Here is a 17508-nt window from a genome sequence, read left to right as displayed (position 1 = left end):
ATAGTTTACAACGCCGTTTCTCAGCTACTCGGCGAGGCGACGACGCCGGTACCGGTCACCGCTGCCGTTCTCTGCGACCCCGTCATCGGCGTAGTCGACCACCTCTTCCCTCGCGTACCGCTGATGCTGTCGCGGTGGTGCTTTGGGCTGTCGGTCAAATGCGCTCGAGTGCGATGCGGCGCCACCTCTTTTACCTCTAAGACCCTCCTCCTCATTACTGCCACGCCGACCGCGCTTCCCCAGGCCTCCACCGCGCCCTACCGCAGTGGCGGCTGTCGACCACGTCGAACAAGTTGACACACCCTTCGAACCGGCGAGGATCGACTTGGCAACCTCCACACGACTCAGCGCCCCGACAGAGCACGCCGAAAACACGCGCTCGCTGGGACTGAAAAAATGTATGCGATAATTAAAAGCGGGCGCAGTCGACCCTTTGCTAGCAACCTGGAAGGCGGTCTCGGAACCAGCGGCAGCAGTGGATAATGTTACATTGGCGAGGGGTGTCAGCGACCCGGGAGAGTGGGAGTCAGTGGCTAGATCTGCGGCCGTGGTGCAGTTGCTTCTACCGCTACCCCCGCCGACGCTGAAACAGCTGGATAGGATACGATACGTGCGAGAGTGTTCGTCGTTGGCAGCGGTGGGGTGCATTGGAGAGCACGGCGCACTATCGGCAGTGGGGCCACAGTGGTGCGGCGGAAAGGCGCTACCGCCCCCACCAATCGAAGAGGAAGAGGTCGTGAGTGGGGTGAGGACAGACACGGAATTGCGGTGTGCGTTGGCGTGGCGCTCCAGACCAAAGCCGTCGAATAGAGAGCCGCCATACGACACACAGTGCTTGAGATATGAGCTCTCCAAGTCGTACACCTCCATATCCAAGCGCTCCAGCTCCCTTTCGGTACTCTCACGGCGCTGCAGAATACTCGCTAGCTCCTGCTCTACCTCAGGGGAGAGGAAGACAGCCGCTTCCTGGCGCAGCTGCTCTTCTGGGTTGGCAGACTTGAGCCTGCCATGCTGGCGACGACTCATCACGAATTGTCCTCCGCCTCTCGCAGCCTGACTCGGAGATCGACTAACAGCGACAGAAATGCACGCTGGGGGAGAGGTGGCGAGGGATATGAGCAGCACACACGGTGCAGAGGATGTGGGGACTGGCGTATTGATGTGCAAAGAAGATATGTATGTGGTGGAAGGGGGAAGAGACGGGGAATGGAGGGTAAAGATGGAGGTGTGTGGAGAGAAAAAGAAAAGCCCCATGTGCATCCCCCATCCACGCCAGAAGGAAAGTGAGACACGAAAACACACACACACAGAGATCCAAAGCATACGGGAAGATGGAAAGCACATGGAAAAAAATGGGCGGAGTCGCGGGACGGTGTGTGGTGGTGTGTAGTGGTGGGGGAGGGGGGGGGGTGCAGCCGCAGTGAGCGGGGCAGGGTCCCCTCTCTACGCTGTGAAACACCAGAGAAACTTCTATATCGAGAGAAAGGGGGGAGCCAGCACAAACCAACTATTGCAACGCAGATGTGGCACACGGACGCACTCAAACTTTGAGGTGAGAGGCTCAGCAGAGTCCCCAGCGCCCCCCTCCCTTCTCCCTGCCTCTACCTTTGCGTTTCCCTTTCCTTTGAAGTCGCCTGTACAACCTGCAGACACTTTTTTCCATCACGGTCTCTTATGGGACACCTCACAACAGTTTCTCGATTTGCCGCTCAGGCGAGCCAGAAAGACGGGAGACAATAAAAACAGCATGCTTTGGCGGTCGCGCAAACATAAGCTTGCCCCCTCCCCTTCCTCCCCTTCTTCTCCCCCTTCCTCCTTCGACCACCAAAGCGCTGCGCGCTGCTTGTAAAGGCAAAGGGAAACCCGCTTTGAATCACTCCACGCACCCCTCCCCGATGTGTGCACGTTCGCTGATCCACCGCTTCGAACAGAGAAAAGCACTGAGGGTAGGGGAAACACGAAGGAGCAGAACAGAGAAGGAAGCCCGCGCGCACGCGATGGAACCGGGATATGCGCACAGGCAGAGCTACGGCACACTGCGCAACAGGAAAAGAGATCTCTTTCACCAAAACCCCACAAGTCGAAAAGAGCAGAGAGGAGCACCGCGGGATGGCCGGACCACGACCCATCAAGAGACCAACGGAGTGAGAAGACCAGACCGCTGTGAGGGGACCCCAGAAAACCGACGCTGAATTCCCCTCCAATCTCTCGCCTCACTCGTCCCCACGGCGCTCACTGATACGACGACCCCTCGCCGCCCCTCAACTCCATGCTCGCAACTTATCTCCACGTCTGCTAGAACAATGCGATGGCTTTCCAGTGGTGCATGTGTGCGTAGGACTTCGTCCGCGTCGATTAAAGAGTTAATGTATATCCCACTTGTTTCTTCCTCCACATGCACCGCAGCCGCAGCAACGCTGGCGTCTCTCGCGACACGACAAGGCCGGATGCGCAACCAATGTCAACTGCGCGCGGCTGGTGCGTGCGCTGACGCAGCACACACACACACACACATACACACACACCGTCACAGCAGCCCAATGCACCGCCGCAACCACCACGACCAGTACAGCTCTTGCGCAGTTTCGGCACCAGAGCAGCACAAGAGTTCGCATGCACTGGTTTCCTAGGCTGCGCGCAGTCCGACACCCACGCCCACAACATACACACACACACACACGCACACACGCGCGGACGGGGGGGCATCAGTCTCGGTCAGCGCACGCTGCGCAAGCCACAGCGAGAATACGTCATCTCACCGCGTGCGCACAAGCGCACGCTCAAGAAAGGTACACTCAGATTCTGCAGCATCATCACGCGCCTCCTCCGCAAACATGCAGCAGCACCACAAACCAGCACGCACCGCATGCACCGCAAACGGCTCTCCGGCGCTACCAGAAGGTCGCACCACGGCACCGAGTCCCGCGAGCGGGTGCAAGCTACGTGCACCTCGGATTGCCCCGTTCGCAGCAGTCACGCACATTCGCATTTGCGCACACGCGCAGCACATCTCACGCACCTCAGGATCCCGCTGCGCATCGACACGCAGCAGCGGAAGCAATAGTGCGTTGACAGCGCGCACGCACGCACCGCTCTCTCGGACAGCACAGGTGCAGGCGAAATGATGGAGGCAAATAGCACTTCGACTGTGTTTTCGCTGTCCTGGCACAGCAGCAGTTCTGGCCACGCTGGGTATCCTGTGAAACAGCATTGAGGGTATATAATCGCCGCCAAGGGACCTTGAATGCGCGGCGGGCACAGCACTCACACACAGCAACAACGCCAACAACAGCAGCACAGCCGCATGTCTCCCAAGAGCAAGTCCGCCGATAGATCAACGGGTCGTGTTCCGCAACGGTGCTACTCCTGGTTCCCATCCATACGCACAACCACGCATCTCGGCCACCCTTCAAGCCACAAACACACACACACAGCAGCAGTGGACGGCCGCAGCCGACACCGCGTGTGGGTGGGAGGAAGGTAGACTGGTGCAGCGCACACGCACACACGCGGCAGAGGCAGAGGCAGAGGCAGAGGCAGCGGCGTGCACAGTCAGTCATTCCGGTTCTCGTCCGCGGCGCTGTGCGCGCCTCGGGTGTATAATTAAATCGTAATGCCATCATGCATGCACGCGCCACACACACACAGTCAAACACAGTCACACAGTCACACAGTCGCAACCACCAGATGCAGCACCAGACCGTCGAGCGCTCAGTCCCGTGTATAGTATGTAGGTAGCTTTGAGTACACGGAGCTCAAATCATAAATTCGGGTTCATACAAATGCCTCGATTTTCGCATCATGCAGCGGTCGGCGCGCGCGCACACAACAAAACAACAGCAGCAGCAGCACGTCTCGCGAGCCCGATTGAGGCGCAGTGTACGGCACCAAGTATAGTAGAGTCCGCTGCCTCACCCACGGAGCGCGCTGATTGCAGCACACACAGACACACACACAGACACACACATAGACACACACAACGCGCCACGCGCCGCCACAGCAACGCTGGCGCCTCTCGCGACACGACAAGGCCGGATGCGCAACCAATGTCAACTGCGCGCGGCTGGTGCGTGCGCTGACGCAGCACACACACACACACACATACACACACACCGTCACAGCAGCCCAATGCACCGCCGCAACCACCACGACCAGTACAGCTCTTGCGCAGTTTCGGCACCAGAGCAGCACAAGAGTTCGCATGCACTGGTTTCCTAGGCTGCGCGCAGTCCGACACCCACGCCCACAACATACACACACACACACACGCACACACGCGCGGACGGGGGGGCATCAGTCTCGGCCAGCGCACGCTGCGCAAGCCACAGCGAGAATACGTCATCTCACCGCGTGCGCACAAGCGCACGCTCAAGAAAGGTACACTCAGATTCTGCAGCATCATCACGCGCCTCCTCCGCAAACACGCAGCAGCACCACAAACCAGCACGCACCGCATGCACCGCAAACGGCTCTCCGGCGCTACCAGAAGGTCGCACCACGGCACCGAGTCCCGCGAGCGGGTGCAAGCTACGTGCACCTCGGATTGCCCCGTTCGCAGCAGTCACGCACATTCGCATTTGCGCACACGCGCAGCACATCTCACGCACCTCAGGATCCCGCTGCGCATCGACACGCAGCAGCGGAAGCAATAGTGCGTTGACAGCGCGCACGCACGCACCGCTCTCTCGGACAGCACAGGTGCAGGCGAAATGATGGAGGCAAATAGCACTTCGACTGTGTTTTCGCTGTCCTGGCACAGCAGCAGTTCTGGCCACGCTGGGTATCCTGTGAAACAGCATTGAGGGTATATAATCGCCGCCAAGGGACCTTGAATGCGCGGCGGGCACAGCACTCACACACAGCAACAACGCCAACAACAGCAACACAGCCGCATGTCTCCCAAGAGCAAGTCCGCCGATAGATCAACGGGTCGTGTTCCGCAACGGTGCTACTCCTGGTTCCCATCCATACGCACAACCACGCATCTCGGCCACCCTTCAAGCCACAAACACACACACACAGCAGCAGTGGACGGCCGCAGCCGACACCGCGTGTGGGTGGGAGGAAGGTAGACTGGTGCAGCGCACACGCACACACGCGGCAGAGGCAGAGGCAGAGGCAGAGGCAGCGGCGTGCACAGTCAGTCATTCCGGTTCTCGTCCGCGGCGCTGTGCGCGCCTCGGGTGTATAATTAAATCGTAATGCCATCATGCATGCACGCGCCACACACACACAGTCAAACACAGTCACACAGTCACACAGTCGCAACCACCAGATGCAGCACCAGACCGTCGAGCGCTCAGTCCCGTGTATAGTATGTAGGTAGCTTTGAGTACACGGAGCTCAAATCATAAATTCGGGTTCATACAAATGCCTCGATTTTCGCATCATGCAGCGGTCGGCGCGCGCGCACACAACAAAACAACAGCAGCAGCAGCACGTCTCGCGAGCCCGATTGAGGCGCAGTGTACGGCACCAAGTATAGTAGAGTCCGCTGCCTCACCCACGGAGCGCGCTGATTGCAGCACACACAGACACACACATAGACACACACAACGCGCCACGCGCCGCCACAGCAACGCTGGCGCCTCTCGCGACACGACAAGGCCGGATGCGCAACCAATGTCAACTGCGCGCGGCTGGTGCGTGCGCTGACGCAGCACACACACACACACACATACACACACACCGTCACAGCAGCCCAATGCACCGCCGCAACCACCACGACCAGTACAGCTCTTGCGCAGTTTCGGCACCAGAGCAGCACAAGAGTTCGCATGCACTGGTTTCCTAGGCTGCGCGCAGTCCGACACCCACGCCCACAACATACACACACACACACACGCACACACGCGCGGACGGGGGGGCATCAGTCTCGGCCAGCGCACGCTGCGCAAGCCACAGCGAGAATACGTCATCTCACCGCGTGCGCACAAGCGCACGCTCAAGAAAGGTACACTCAGATTCTGCAGCATCATCACGCGCCTCCTCCGCAAACACGCAGCAGCACCACAAACCAGCACGCACCGCATGCACCGCAAACGGCTCTCCGGCGCTACCAGAAGGTCGCACCACGGCACCGAGTCCCGCGAGCGGGTGCAAGCTACGTGCACCTCGGATTGCCCCGTTCGCAGCAGTCACGCACATTCGCATTTGCGCACACGCGCAGCACATCTCACGCACCTCAGGATCCCGCTGCGCATCGACACGCAGCAGCGGAAGCAATAGTGCGTTGACAGCGCGCACGCACGCACCGCTCTCTCGGACAGCACAGGTGCAGGCGAAATGATGGAGGCAAATAGCACTTCGACTGTGTTTTCGCTGTCCTGGCACAGCAGCAGTTCTGGCCACGCTGGGTATCCTGTGAAACAGCATTGAGGGTATATAATCGCCGCCAAGGGACCTTGAATGCGCGGCGGGCACAGCACTCACACACAGCAACAACGCCAACAACAGCAACACAGCCGCATGTCTCCCAAGAGCAAGTCCGCCGATAGATCAACGGGTCGTGTTCCGCAACGGTGCTACTCCTGGTTCCCATCCATACGCACAACCACGCATCTCGGCCACCCTTCAAGCCACACACACACACACACAGCAGCAGTGGACGGCCGCAGCCGACACCGCGTGTGGGTGGGAGGAAGGTGGACTGGTGCAGCGCACACGCACACACGCGGCAGAGGCAGAGGCAGAGGCAGAGGCAGCGGCGTGCACAGTCAGTCATTCCGGTTCTCGTCCGCGGCGCTGTGCGCGCCTCGGGTGTATAATTAAATCGTAATGCCATCATGCATGCACGCGCCACACACACACAGTCAAACACAGTCACACAGTCACACAGTCGCAACCACCAGATGCAGCACCAGACCGTCGAGCGCTCAGTCCCGTGTATAGTATGTAGGTAGCTTTGAGTACACGGAGCTCAAATCATAAATTCGGGTTCATACAAATGCCTCGATTTTCGCATCATGCAGCGGTCGGCGCGCGCGCACACAACAAAACAACAGCAGCAGCAGCACGTCTCGCGAGCCCGATTGAGGCGCAGTGTACGGCACCAAGTATAGTAGAGTCCGCTGCCTCACCCACGGAGCGCGCTGATTGCAGCACACACAGACACACACATAGACACACACAACGCGCCACGCGCCGCCACAGCAACGCTGGCGCCTCTCGCGACACGACAAGGCCGGATGCGCAACCAATGTCAACTGCGCGCGGCTGGTGCGTGCGCTGACGCAGCACACACACACACACACATACACACACACCGTCACAGCAGCCCAATGCACCGCCGCAACCACCACGACCAGTACAGCTCTTGCGCAGTTTCGGCACCAGAGCAGCACAAGAGTTCGCATGCACTGGTTTCCTAGGCTGCGCGCAGTCCGACACCCACGCCCACAACATACACACACACACACACGCACACACGCGCGGACGGGGGCATCAGTCTCGGCCAGCGCACGCTGCGCAAGCCACAGCGAGAATACGTCATCTCACCGCGTGCGCACAAGCGCACGCTCAAGAAAGGTACACTCAGATTCTGCAGCATCATCACGCGCCTCCTCCGCAAACACGCAGCAGCACCACAAACCAGCACGCACCGCATGCACCGCAAACGGCTCTCCGGCGCTACCAGAAGGTCGCACCACGGCACCGAGTCCCGCGAGCGGGTGCAAGCTACGTGCACCTCGGATTGCCCCGTTCGCAGCAGTCACGCACATTCGCATTTGCGCACACGCGCAGCACATCTCACGCACCTCAGGATCCCGCTGCGCATCGACACGCAGCAGCGGAAGCAATAGTGCGTTGACAGCGCGCACGCACGCACCGCTCTCTCGGACAGCACAGGTGCAGGCGAAATGATGGAGGCAAATAGCACTTCGACTGTGTTTTCGCTGTCCTGGCACAGCAGCAGTTCTGGCCACGCTGGGTATCCTGTGAAACAGCATTGAGGGTATATAATCGCCGCCAAGGGACCTTGAATGCGCGGCGGGCACAGCACTCACACACAGCAACAACGCCAACAACAGCAACACAGCCGCATGTCTCCCAAGAGCAAGTCCGCCGATAGATCAACGGGTCGTGTTCCGCAACGGTGCTACTCCTGGTTCCCATCCATACGCACAACCACGCATCTCGGCCACCCTTCAAGCCACAAACACACACACACAGCAGCAGTGGACGGCCGCAGCCGACACCGCGTGTGGGTGGGAGGAAGGTGGACTGGTGCAGCGCACACGCACACACGCGGCAAAGGCAGAGGCAGAGGCAGAGGCAGCGGCGTGCATAGTCAGTCATTCCGGTTCTCGTCCGCGGCGCTGTGCGCGCCTCGGGTGTATAATTAAATCGTAATGCCATCATGCATGCACGCGCCACACACACACAGTCAAACACAGTCACACAGTCACACAGTCGCAACCACCAGATGCAGCACCAGACCGTCGAGCGCTCAGTCCCGTGTATAGTATGTAGGTAGCTTTGAGTACACGGAGCTCAAATCATAAATTCGGGTTCATACAAATGCCTCGATTTTCGCATCATGCAGCGGTCGGCGCGCGCGCACACAACAAAACAACAGCAGCAGCAGCACGTCTCGCGAGCCCGATTGAGGCGCAGTGTACGGCACCAAGTATAGTAGAGTCCGCTGCCTCACCCACGGAGCGCGCTGATTGCAGCACACACAGACACACACATAGACACACACAACGCGCCACGCGCCGCCACAGCAACGCTGGCGCCTCTCGCGACACGACAAGGCCGGATGCGCAACCAATGTCAACTGCGCGCGGCTGGTGCGTGCGCTGACGCAGCACACACACACACACACATACACACACACCGTCACAGCAGCCCAATGCACCGCCGCAACCACCACGACCAGTACAGCTCTTGCGCAGTTTCGGCACCAGAGCAGCACAAGAGTTCGCATGCACTGGTTTCCTAGGCTGCGCGCAGTCCGACACCCACGCCCACAACATACACACACACACACACACGCACACACGCGCGGACGGGGGGGCATCAGTCTCGGCCAGCGCACGCTGCGCAAGCCACAGCGAGAATACGTCATCTCACCGCGTGCGCACAAGCGCACGCTCAAGAAAGGTACACTCAGATTCTGCAGCATCATCACGCGCCTCCTCCGCAAACACGCAGCAGCACCACAAACCAGCACGCACCGCATGCACCGCAAACGGCTCTCCGGCGCTACCAGAAGGTCGCACCACGGCACCGAGTCCCGCGAGCGGGTGCAAGCTACGTGCACCTCGGATTGCCCCGTTCGCAGCAGTCACGCACATTCGCATTTGCGCACACGCGCAGCACATCTCACGCACCTCAGGATCCCGCTGCGCATCGACACGCAGCAGCGGAAGCAATAGTGCGTTGACAGCGCGCACGCACGCACGCACCGCTCTCTCGGACAGCACAGGTGCAGGCGAAATGATGGAGGCAAATAGCACTTCGACTGTGTTTTCGCTGTCCTGGCACAGCAGCAGTTCTGGCCACGCTGGGTATCCTGTGAAACAGCATTGAGGGTATATAATCGCCGCCAAGGGACCTTGAATGCGCGGCGGGCACAGCACTCACACACAGCAACAACGCCAACAACAGCAACACAGCCGCATGTCTCCCAAGAGCAAGTCCGCCGATAGATCAACGGGTCGTGTTCCGCAACGGTGCTACTCCTGGTTCCCATCCATACGCACAACCACGCATCTCGGCCACCCTTCAAGCCACAAACACACACACACAGCAGCAGTGGACGGCCGCAGCCGACACCGCGTGTGGGTGGGAGGAAGGTGGACTGGTGCAGCGCACACGCACACACGCGGCAGAGGCAGAGGCAGAGGCAGAGGCAGCGGCGTGCACAGTCAGTCATTCCGGTTCTCGTCCGCGGCGCTGTGCGCGCCTCGGGTGTATAATTAAATCGTAATGCCATCATGCATGCACGCGCCACACACACACAGTCAAACACAGTCACACAGTCACAACCACCAGATGCAGCACCAGACCGTCGAGCGCTCAGTCCCGTGTATAGTATGTAGGTAGCTTTGAGTACACGGAGCTCAAATCATAAATTCGGGTTCATACAAATGCCTCGATTTTCGCATCATGCAGCGGTCGGCGCGCGCGCACACAACAAAACAACAGCAGCAGCAGCACGTCTCGCGAGCCCGATTGAGGCGCAGTGTACGGCACCAAGTATAGTAGAGTCCGCTGCCTCACCCACGGAGCGCGCTGATTGCAGCACACACAGACACACACATAGACACACACAACGCGCCACGCGCCGCCACAGCAACGCTGGCGCCTCTCGCGACACGACAAGGCCGGATGCGCAACCAATGTCAACTGCGCGCGGCTGGTGCGTGCGCTGACGCAGCACACACACACACACATACACACACACCGTCACAGCAGCCCAATGCACCGCCGCAACCACCACGACCAGTACAGCTCTTGCGCAGTTTCGGCACCAGAGCAGCACAAGAGTTCGCATGCACTGGTTTCCTAGGCTGCGCGCAGTCCGACACCCACGCCCACAACATACACACACACACACACGCACACACGCGCGGACGGGGGGGCATCAGTCTCGGCCAGCGCACGCTGCGCAAGCCACAGCGAGAATACGTCATCTCACCGCGTGCGCACAAGCGCACGCTCAAGAAAGGTACACTCAGATTCTGCAGCATCATCACGCGCCTCCTCCGCAAACACGCAGCAGCACCACAAACCAGCACGCACCGCATGCACCGCAAACGGCTCTCCGGCGCTACCAGAAGGTCGCACCACGGCACCGAGTCCCGCGAGCGGGCGCAAGCCACGTGCACCTCGGATTGCCCCGTTCGCAGCAGTCACGCACATTCGCATTTGCGCACACGCGCAGCACATCTCACGCACCTCAGGATCCCGCTGCGCATCGACACGCAGCAGCGGAAGCAATAGTGCGTTGACAGCGCGCACGCACGCACGCACCGCTCTCTCGGGCAGCACAGGTGCAGGCGAAATGATGGAGGCAAATAGCACTTCGACTGTGTTTTCGCTGTCCTGGCACAGCAGCAGTTCTGGCCACGCTGGGTATCCTGTGAAACAGCATTGAGGGTATATAATCGCCGCCAAGGGACCTTGAATGCGCGGCGGGCACAGCACTCACACACAGCAACAACGCCAACAACAGCAGCACAGCCGCATGTCTCCCAAGAGCAAGTCCGCCGATAGATCAACGGGTCGTGTTCCGCAACGGTGCTACTCCTGGTTCCCATCCATACGCACAACCACGCATCTCGGCCACCCTTCAAGCCACAAACACACACACACAGCAGCAGTGGACGGCCGCAGCCGACACCGCGTGTGGGTGGGAGGAAGGTGGACTGGTGCAGCGCACACGCACACACGCGGCAGAGGCAGAGGCAGAGGCAGAGGCAGAGGCAGAGGCAGAGGCAGAGGCAGAGGCAGCGGCGTGCACAGTCAGTCATTCCGGTTCTCGTCCGCGGCGCTGTGCGCGCCTCGGGTGTATAATTAAATCGTAATGCCATCATGCATGCACGCGCCACACACACACAGTCAAACACAGTCACACAGTCACACAGTCGCAACCACCAGATGCAGCACCAGACCGTCGAGCGCTCAGTCCCGTGTATAGTATGTAGGTAGCTTTGAGTACACGGAGCTCAAATCATAAATTCGGGTTCATACAAATGCCTCGATTTTCGCATCATGCAGCGGTCGGCGCGCGCGCACACAACAAAACAACAGCAGCAGCACGTCTCGCGAGCCCGATTGAGGCGCAGTGTACGGCACCAAGTATAGTAGAGTCCGCTGCCTCACCCACGGAGCGCGCTGATTGCAGCACACACAGACACACACATAGACACACACAACGCGCCACGCGCCGCCACAGCAACGCTGGCGCCTCTCGCGACACGACAAGGCCGGATGCGCAACCAATGTCAACTGCGCGCGGCTGGTGCGTGCGCTGACGCAGCACACACACACACACACATACACACACACCGTCACAGCAGCCCAATGCACCGCCGCAACCACCACGACCAGTACAGCTCTTGCGCAGTTTCGGCACCAGAGCAGCACAAGAGTTCGCATGCACTGGTTTCCTAGGCTGCGCGCAGTCCGACACCCACGCCCACAACATACACACACACACACACACGCACACACGCGCGGACGGGGGGGGCATCAGCCTCGGCCAGCGCACGCTGCGCAAGCCACAGCGAGAATACGTCATCTCACCGCGTGCGCACAAGCGCACGCTCAAGAAAGGTACACTCAGATTCTGCAGCATCATCACGCGCCTCCTCCGCAAACACGCAGCAGCACCACAAACCAGCACGCACCGCATGCACCGCAAACGGCTCTCCGGCGCTACCAGAAGGTCGCACCACGGCACCGAGTCCCGCGAGCGGGTGCAAGCTACGTGCACCTCGGATTGCCCCGTTCGCAGCAGTCACGCACATTCGCATTTGCGCACACGCGCAGCACATCTCACGCACCTCAGGATCCCGCTGCGCATCGACACGCAGCAGCGGAAGCAATAGTGCGTTGACAGCGCGCACGCACGCACGCACCGCTCTCTCGGACAGCACAGGTGCAGGCGAAATGATGGAGGCAAATAGCACTTCGACTGTGTTTTCGCTGTCCTGGCACAGCAGCAGTTCTGGCCACGCTGGGTATCCTGTGAAACAGCATTGAGGGTATATAATCGCCGCCAAGGGACCTTGAATGCGCGGCGGGCACAGCACTCACACACAGCAACAACGCCAACAACAGCAACACAGCCGCATGTCTCCCAAGAGCAAGTCCGCCGATAGATCAACGGGTCGTGTTCCGCAACGGTGCTACTCCTGGTTCCCATCCATACGCACAACCACGCATCTCGGCCACCCTTCAAGCCACAAACACACACACACAGCAGCAGTGGACGGCCGCAGCCGACACCGCGTGTGGGTGGGAGGAAGGTGGACTGGTGCAGCGCACACGCACACACGCGGCAAAGGCAGAGGCAGAGGCAGAGGCAGCGGCGTGCATAGTCAGTCATTCCGGTTCTCGTCCGCGGCGCTGTGCGCGCCTCGGGTGTATAATTAAATCGTAATGCCATCATGCATGCACGCGCCACACACACACAGTCAAACACAGTCACACAGTCACACAGTCGCAACCACCAGATGCAGCACCAGACCGTCGAGCGCTCAGTCCCGTGTATAGTATGTAGGTAGCTTTGAGTACACGGAGCTCAAATCATAAATTCGGGTTCATACAAATGCCTCGATTTTCGCATCATGCAGCGGTCGGCGCGCGCGCACACAACAAAACAACAGCAGCAGCACGTCTCGCGAGCCCGATTGAGGCGCAGTGTACGGCACCAAGTATAGTAGAGTCCGCTGCCTCACCCACGGAGCGCGCTGATTGCAGCACACACAGACACACACATAGACACACACAACGCGCCACGCGCCGCCACAGCAACGCTGGCGCCTCTCGCGACACGACAAGGCCGGATGCGCAACCAATGTCAACTGCGCGCGGCTGGTGCGTGCGCTGACGCAGCACACACACACACACACATACACACACACCGTCACAGCAGCCCAATGCACCGCCGCAACCACCACGACCAGTACAGCTCTTGCGCAGTTTCGGCACCAGAGCAGCACAAGAGTTCGCATGCACTGGTTTCCTAGGCTGCGCGCAGTCCGACACCCACGCCCACAACATACACACACACACACACACGCACACACGCGCGGACGGGGGCATCAGCCTCGGCCAGCGCACGCTGCGCAAGCCACAGCGAGAATACGTCATCTCACCGCGTGCGCACAAGCGCACGCTCAAGAAAGGTACACTCAGATTCTGCAGCATCATCACGCGCCTCCTCCGCAAACACGCAGCAGCACCACAAACCAGCACGCACCGCATGCACCGCAAACGGCTCTCCGGCGCTACCAGAAGGTCGCACCACGGCACCGAGTCCCGCGAGCGGGTGCAAGCTACGTGCACCTCGGATTGCCCCGTTCGCAGCAGTCACGCACATTCGCATTTGCGCACACGCGCAGCACATCTCACGCACCTCAGGATCCCGCTGCGCATCGACACGCAGCAGCGGAAGCAATAGTGCGTTGACAGCGCGCACGCACGCACGCACCGCTCTCTCGGACAGCACAGGTGCAGGCGAAATGATGGAGGCAAATAGCACTTCGACTGTGTTTTCGCTGTCCTGGCACAGCAGCAGTTCTGGCCACGCTGGGTATCCTGTGAAACAGCATTGAGGGTATATAATCGCCGCCAAGGGACCTTGAATGCGCGGCGGGCACAGCACTCACACACAGCAACAACGCCAACAACAGCAACACAGCCGCATGTCTCCCAAGAGCAAGTCCGCCGATAGATCAACGGGTCGTGTTCCGCAACGGTGCTACTCCTGGTTCCCATCCATACGCACAACCACGCATCTCGGCCACCCTTCAAGCCACAAACACACACACACAGCAGCAGTGGACGGCCGCAGCCGACACCGCGTGTGGGTGGGAGGAAGGTGGACTGGTGCAGCGCACACGCACACACGCGGCAAAGGCAGAGGCAGAGGCAGAGGCAGCGGCGTGCATAGTCAGTCATTCCGGTTCTCGTCCGCGGCGCTGTGCGCGCCTCGGGTGTATAATTAAATCGTAATGCCATCATGCATGCACGCGCCACACACACACAGTCAAACACAGTCACACAGTCACACAGTCGCAACCACCAGATGCAGCACCAGACCGTCGAGCGCTCAGTCCCGTGTATAGTATGTAGGTAGCTTTGAGTACACGGAGCTCAAATCATAAATTCGGGTTCATACAAATGCCTCGATTTTCGCATCATGCAGCGGTCGGCGCGCGCGCACACAACAAAACAACAGCAGCAGCAGCACGTCTCGCGAGCCCGATTGAGGCGCAGTGTACGGCACCAAGTATAGTAGAGTCCGCTGCCTCACCCACGGAGCGCGCTGATTGCAGCACACACAGACACACACATAGACACACACAACGCGCCACGCGCCGCCACAGCAACGCTGGCGCCTCTCGCGACACGACAAGGCCGGATGCGCAACCAATGTCAACTGCGCGCGGCTGGTGCGTGCGCTGACGCAGCACACACACACACACACATACACACACACCGTCACAGCAGCCCAATGCACCGCCGCAACCACCACGACCAGTACAGCTCTTGCGCAGTTTCGGCACCAGAGCAGCACAAGAGTTCGCATGCACTGGTTTCCTAGGCTGCGCGCAGTCCGACACCCACGCCCACAACATACACACACACACACACGCACACACGCGCGGACGGGGGGGGCATCAGCCTCGGCCAGCGCACGCTGCGCAAGCCACAGCGAGAATACGTCATCTCACCGCGTGCGCACAAGCGCACGCTCAAGAAAGGTACACTCAGATTCTGCAGCATCATCACGCGCCTCCTCCGCAAACACGCAGCAGCACCACAAACCAGCACGCACCGCATGCACCGCAAACGGCTCTCCGGCGCTACCAGAAGGTCGCACCACGGCACCGAGTCCCGCGAGCGGGTGCAAGCTACGTGCACCTCGGATTGCCCCGTTCGCAGCAGTCACGCACATTCGCATTTGCGCACACGCGCAGCACATCTCACGCACCTCAGGATCCCGCTGCGCATCGACACGCAGCAGCGGAAGCAATAGTGCGTTGACAGCGCGCACGCACGCACGCACCGCTCTCTCGGACAGCACAGGTGCAGGCGAAATGATGGAGGCAAATAGCACTTCGACTGTGTTTTCGCTGTCCTGGCACAGCAGCAGTTCTGGCCACGCTGGGTATCCTGTGAAACAGCATTGAGGGTATATAATCGCCGCCAAGGGACCTTGAATGCGCGGCGGGCACAGCACTCACACACAGCAACAACGCCAACAACAGCAACACAGCCGCATGTCTCCCAAGAGCAAGTCCGCCGATAGATCAACGGGTCGTGTTCCGCAACGGTGCTACTCCTGGTTCCCATCCATACGCACAACCACGCATCTCGGCCACCCTTCAAGCCACACACACACACACACAGCAGCAGTGGACGGCCGCAGCCGACACCGCGTGTGGGTGGGAGGAAGGTGGACTGGTGCAGCGCACACGCACACACGCGGCAAAGGCAGAGGCAGAGGCAGAGGCAGCGGCGTGCATAGTCAGTCATTCCGGTTCTCGTCCGCGGCGCTGTGCGCGCCTCGGGTGTATAATTAAATCGTAATGCCATCATGCATGCACGCGCCACACACACACAGTCAAACACAGTCACACAGTCACAACCACCAGATGCAGCACCAGACCGTCGAGCGCTCAGTCCCGTGTATAGTATGTAGGTAGCTTTGAGTACACGGAGCTCAAATCATAAATTCGGGTTCATACAAATGCCTCGATTTTCGCATCATGCAGCGGTCGGCGCGCGCGCACACAACAAAACAACAGCAGCAGCAGCACGTCTCGCGAGCCCGATTGAGGCGCAGTGTACGGCACCAAGTATAGTAGAGTCCGCTGCCTCACCCACGGAGCGCGCTGATTGCAGCACACACAGACACACACATAGACACACACAACGCGCCACGCGCCGCCACAGCAACGCTGGCGCCTCTCGCGACACGACAAGGCCGGATGCGCAACCAATGTCAACTGCGCGCGGCTGGTGCGTGCGCTGACGCAGCACACACACACACACATACACACACACCGTCACAGCAGCCCAATGCACCGCCGCAACCACCACGACCAGTACAGCTCTTGCGCAGTTTCGGCACCAGAGCAGCACAAGAGTTCGCATGCACTGGTTTCCTAGGCTGCGCGCAGTCCGACACCCACGCCCACAACATACACACACACACACACACACGCGCGGACGGGGGGGGCATCAGTCTCGGCCAGCGCACGCTGCGCAAGCCACAGCGAGAATACGTCATCTCACCGCGTGCGCACAAGCGCACGCTCAAGAAAGGTACACTCAGATTCTGCAGCATCATCACGCGCCTCCTCCGCAAACACGCAGCAGCACCACAAACCAGCACGCACCGCATGCACCGCAAACGGCTCTCCGGCGCTACCAGAAGGTCGCACCACGGCACCGAGTCCCGCGAGCGGGCGCAAGCCACGTGCACCTCGGATTGCCCCGTTCGCAGCAGTCACGCACATTCGCATTTGCGCACACGCGCAGCACATCTCACGCACCTCAGGATCCCGCTGCGCATCGACACGCAGCAGCGGAAGCAATAGTGCGTTGACAGCGCGCACGCACGCACGCACCGCTCTCTCGGACAGCACAGGTGCAGGCGAAATGATGGAGGCAAATAGCACTTCGACTGTGTTTTCGCTGTCCTGGCACAGCAGCAGTTCTGGCCACGCTGGGTATCCTGTGAAACAGCATTGAGGGTATATAATCGCCGCCAAGGGACCTTGAATGCGCGGCGGGCACAGCACTCACACACAGCAACAACGC

General features: G+C 59.9%; 11 protein-coding genes across 11 annotated transcripts; all 11 read right to left on the bottom strand.

Moving 5' to 3' along the window:
* Positions 1–24: 24 nt before the first annotated feature.
* On the bottom strand, positions 25–1026 carry JKF63_04231 (uncharacterized protein; the record flags this gene model as incomplete). Its single annotated transcript, XM_067900224.1, has 1 exon — positions 25–1026. One exon carries the CDS (start codon positions 1024–1026, stop codon positions 25–27), a length of 1002 nt encoding a protein of 333 aa, XP_067756408.1.
* A 1729-nt stretch (positions 1027–2755) lies between these two features.
* On the bottom strand, positions 2756–3211 carry JKF63_04230 (uncharacterized protein; the record flags this gene model as incomplete). Its single annotated transcript, XM_067900223.1, has 1 exon — positions 2756–3211. One exon carries the CDS (start codon positions 3209–3211, stop codon positions 2756–2758), a length of 456 nt encoding a protein of 151 aa, XP_067756407.1.
* Positions 3212–4343: 1132 nt separating this feature from the next.
* Positions 4344–4799, bottom strand: JKF63_04229 (uncharacterized protein; the record flags this gene model as incomplete). The annotated part of the gene is made up of 1 exon (XM_067900222.1): positions 4344–4799. One exon carries the CDS (start codon positions 4797–4799, stop codon positions 4344–4346), a length of 456 nt encoding a protein of 151 aa, XP_067756406.1.
* Positions 4800–5919: 1120 nt separating this feature from the next.
* Positions 5920–6375, bottom strand: JKF63_04228 (uncharacterized protein; the record flags this gene model as incomplete). The annotated part of the gene is made up of 1 exon (XM_067900221.1): positions 5920–6375. The coding sequence occupies one exon, from the start codon at positions 6373–6375 to the stop codon at positions 5920–5922; it is 456 nt and encodes a 151-aa protein (XP_067756405.1).
* Positions 6376–7493: 1118 nt separating this feature from the next.
* Positions 7494–7949, bottom strand: JKF63_04227 (uncharacterized protein; the record flags this gene model as incomplete). Its single annotated transcript, XM_067900220.1, has 1 exon — positions 7494–7949. One exon carries the CDS (start codon positions 7947–7949, stop codon positions 7494–7496), a length of 456 nt encoding a protein of 151 aa, XP_067756404.1.
* A 1387-nt stretch (positions 7950–9336) lies between these two features.
* On the bottom strand, positions 9337–9531 carry JKF63_04226 (uncharacterized protein; the record flags this gene model as incomplete). Its single annotated transcript, XM_067900219.1, has 1 exon — positions 9337–9531. The coding sequence occupies one exon, from the start codon at positions 9529–9531 to the stop codon at positions 9337–9339; it is 195 nt and encodes a 64-aa protein (XP_067756403.1).
* Positions 9532–10906: 1375 nt separating this feature from the next.
* On the bottom strand, positions 10907–11101 carry JKF63_04225 (uncharacterized protein; the record flags this gene model as incomplete). Its single annotated transcript, XM_067900218.1, has 1 exon — positions 10907–11101. One exon carries the CDS (start codon positions 11099–11101, stop codon positions 10907–10909), a length of 195 nt encoding a protein of 64 aa, XP_067756402.1.
* A 1415-nt stretch (positions 11102–12516) lies between these two features.
* Positions 12517–12711, bottom strand: JKF63_04224 (uncharacterized protein; the record flags this gene model as incomplete). The annotated part of the gene is made up of 1 exon (XM_067900217.1): positions 12517–12711. One exon carries the CDS (start codon positions 12709–12711, stop codon positions 12517–12519), a length of 195 nt encoding a protein of 64 aa, XP_067756401.1.
* Positions 12712–14093: 1382 nt separating this feature from the next.
* On the bottom strand, positions 14094–14288 carry JKF63_04223 (uncharacterized protein; the record flags this gene model as incomplete). Its single annotated transcript, XM_067900216.1, has 1 exon — positions 14094–14288. One exon carries the CDS (start codon positions 14286–14288, stop codon positions 14094–14096), a length of 195 nt encoding a protein of 64 aa, XP_067756400.1.
* A 1386-nt stretch (positions 14289–15674) lies between these two features.
* On the bottom strand, positions 15675–15869 carry JKF63_04222 (uncharacterized protein; the record flags this gene model as incomplete). The annotated part of the gene is made up of 1 exon (XM_067900215.1): positions 15675–15869. The coding sequence occupies one exon, from the start codon at positions 15867–15869 to the stop codon at positions 15675–15677; it is 195 nt and encodes a 64-aa protein (XP_067756399.1).
* A 1372-nt stretch (positions 15870–17241) lies between these two features.
* On the bottom strand, positions 17242–17436 carry JKF63_04221 (uncharacterized protein; the record flags this gene model as incomplete). Its single annotated transcript, XM_067900214.1, has 1 exon — positions 17242–17436. The coding sequence occupies one exon, from the start codon at positions 17434–17436 to the stop codon at positions 17242–17244; it is 195 nt and encodes a 64-aa protein (XP_067756398.1).
* Between the last annotated feature and the right edge of the window lie 72 nt (positions 17437–17508).

This window comes from Porcisia hertigi, chromosome 26, assembly GCF_017918235.1.
Source record: "Porcisia hertigi strain C119 chromosome 26, whole genome shotgun sequence".
In the NCBI taxonomy this organism is placed as follows: domain Eukaryota; phylum Euglenozoa; class Kinetoplastea; order Trypanosomatida; family Trypanosomatidae; genus Porcisia; species Porcisia hertigi.
The sequence above is the reverse complement of the archived record's forward strand: the minus strand, read 5'-3'. Positions and strand labels throughout refer to the sequence as shown.